The sequence below is a fragment of the Semicossyphus pulcher genome, unplaced genomic scaffold (genome assembly GCF_022749685.1).
Source record: "Semicossyphus pulcher isolate SPU_LCO1_2020_fin unplaced genomic scaffold, fSemPul1.0.p SCAF_15, whole genome shotgun sequence".
Taxonomy (NCBI): Eukaryota; Metazoa; Chordata; class Actinopteri; order Labriformes; family Labridae; genus Semicossyphus; species Semicossyphus pulcher.
Window position 1 is genome coordinate 18,333,762 of NW_027211659.1, and position 2,118 is coordinate 18,335,879.

At 34.1% G+C, this 2,118-nt stretch overlaps 1 protein-coding gene across 1 annotated transcript; it reads right to left on the bottom strand.

The window, feature by feature from the left end:
• Positions 1-925: 925 nt before the first annotated feature.
• LOC138592629 (olfactory receptor 1E16-like) lies at positions 926-1,855 on the bottom strand. Its single transcript, XM_069663462.1, has one exon. It carries the CDS (start codon positions 1,853-1,855, stop codon positions 926-928), a length of 930 nt encoding a protein of 309 aa, XP_069519563.1.
• Between the last annotated feature and the right edge of the window lie 263 nt (positions 1,856-2,118).

Below are 2,118 nucleotides of genomic sequence, written 5' to 3' on the forward strand. Positions count from 1 at the left end.
CCACGCCAGCAGAGTCCAATCCATCAGAAAAAGTTGTAAATTAAACTCCAGAGAGAAACCCCCCCCATGAACTCGGATTCAAACCAGGAACTTTCTAGCTGACTTGAGACAACAGCCACTGCACCAGCGTGCAGCACTAATTGGTTATTGTGATTTTCAAATTAAAAACATTTAAAATGAAAAAAAAGAAAATGAAATAACTTTTCTAATTTTTTTTAAATCTTTAATGTTGTTTTGGTAGCATTTCTTTCATGAGAACAACTGAATGCCACACAACTTTCCAATCTTTGAACTGGCATAAATCCTGTTTAAAATTGACAACAGACAAGCATCTCAAAACTGGCACAGATATCTGCGTGTATTTATTTAATTGCAGCTTTTACTATACTCATATATCATCTTTTCATTTAGTTATATCTTTCATATAGTTGCTTTATCAGTAGAGCTTTTGTCAGAAAAAGGAAAGTATTCTATTGAGAAGAGAATTTGAGGGTTACTCAGACTGGTAGCTAAGAAATGAAATGGTGAGAAATGCATCGTTTTTAGTTAAAAGTCACCTTTATTCACGTATAATTTTTATTTACTCTTCTTAACAATGTTAAAATCTTCTTTAACATCTGCTTCTATTTATTCTCTTCTGTAATCATTGTTTTGCTTGCAGACGCTAGAACAATTACCTTAAGGTCGACTGAAAATTGATCACTCCATGAATTAATGATTACATACTACAAATGCAGTCAATGTGATTCTCTGCCACTTTACAGGTACAGGCGGAAAAAGGCACATGTATAATTTGTGAGAAACTTTCTATACAAACATTATTTGTATTTAATCTTTTAAGAGCATGCAATATCAAGAGAAATATAGTAATCATATCAAATTATTATTATTATCACCATTATTATTATTAGTATTGTTGTTGTTATTAGTATTTTCTGTCAAACATAAATCCTTCACACGATTGTCTTATCTTTGGTAGCTTGAGTCCATACATAAAGGGGGTAACAATTGGTTGGCAAACGAGGAGATACACAGATAAAATAATGCGTACTTTATCAGGTACATGAGCTATAGCAAATCTAGAATCAACAAAATGAAAAATGCAGCCAACAAACATGTTTGACACTGAGACAATCTGCGGTGTGCAGGTGGTTATAGCTTTTTGTTTGTTTTCTTTAGAGGTATTCAGACAAACTGCCAAAATCTTCATGTAGGACACTGAAATGAGGCAGAATGGGATAACAATAGTCATAAAGGCAAAAAGCAGGTCAGATATGCTGTTAAATACTGGAACGTAACATGCAAGCTTAATTACTGAGTGGAAGTCACAAAACACTTTGTCAATGACATTTTCACAAAATTTCAAGCGGTATACAGATGAAAATTTTAATATTAAATTTACAACTGAATACATCCATATAATTAGAATAATCATAAACACTTTCCCTGTGTCCATAATGACATTGTAGTGTAAAGGACAACAGATAGCAATGTATCTATCGTAGGCCATGGCTGCTAAATTGCAAAACTCAACCGATGCAGATGTGTAAAGGTAACACATCTGCAAAAAACACCATGGCAGACTCACTTCATGAGTATCTGAAAACAACTGTGAAAGCAAAATAGGGTACATTGATGTGCTGCCAGCTATTTCGTTCACAAATAAATTACAGAGTAATAAATACATCGGCTCATGCAACCTTCTGTCCAAGTATATGACCACAATAAGAACTGTGTTGGCTGCACAAATAGAGAGGTACCATAGCAGAGTTATGCTAAAATAAAGGTATTTTACTTCTCCAATGTCACCATAGGCAGCCAGCACAAAAGACCAAATCTCAGTGGAGTTATCCATTTCTTCCCTGTGTGATGTAACTGCCACAAGGTGAAACAAAGACATTAGCAGCTAAACCAATTCACTTATGGTGTTGTTTATTATGCTTTTGCATAAAGCCACAGTCCAGTGTTCTACCTGCATTCAGTTTTTATATTTTTGTAAGGCTGGTAGACAAATTGAAGGAACACAAAGACACCAACCAGTTTTATTTATAGTTTCATTAGTTTCTTGAGTTTGTCAGAAGTTATTTTCCCAAAAACTGAGCAAAATGTCAAAGACAC

Coding starts and splice junctions, on each gene's coding strand:
- LOC138592629 (XM_069663462.1), bottom strand. CDS start 1,855: ATGGATAACTCCACTGAGATTTGGTCTTTTGTGCTGGCTGCCTATGGT.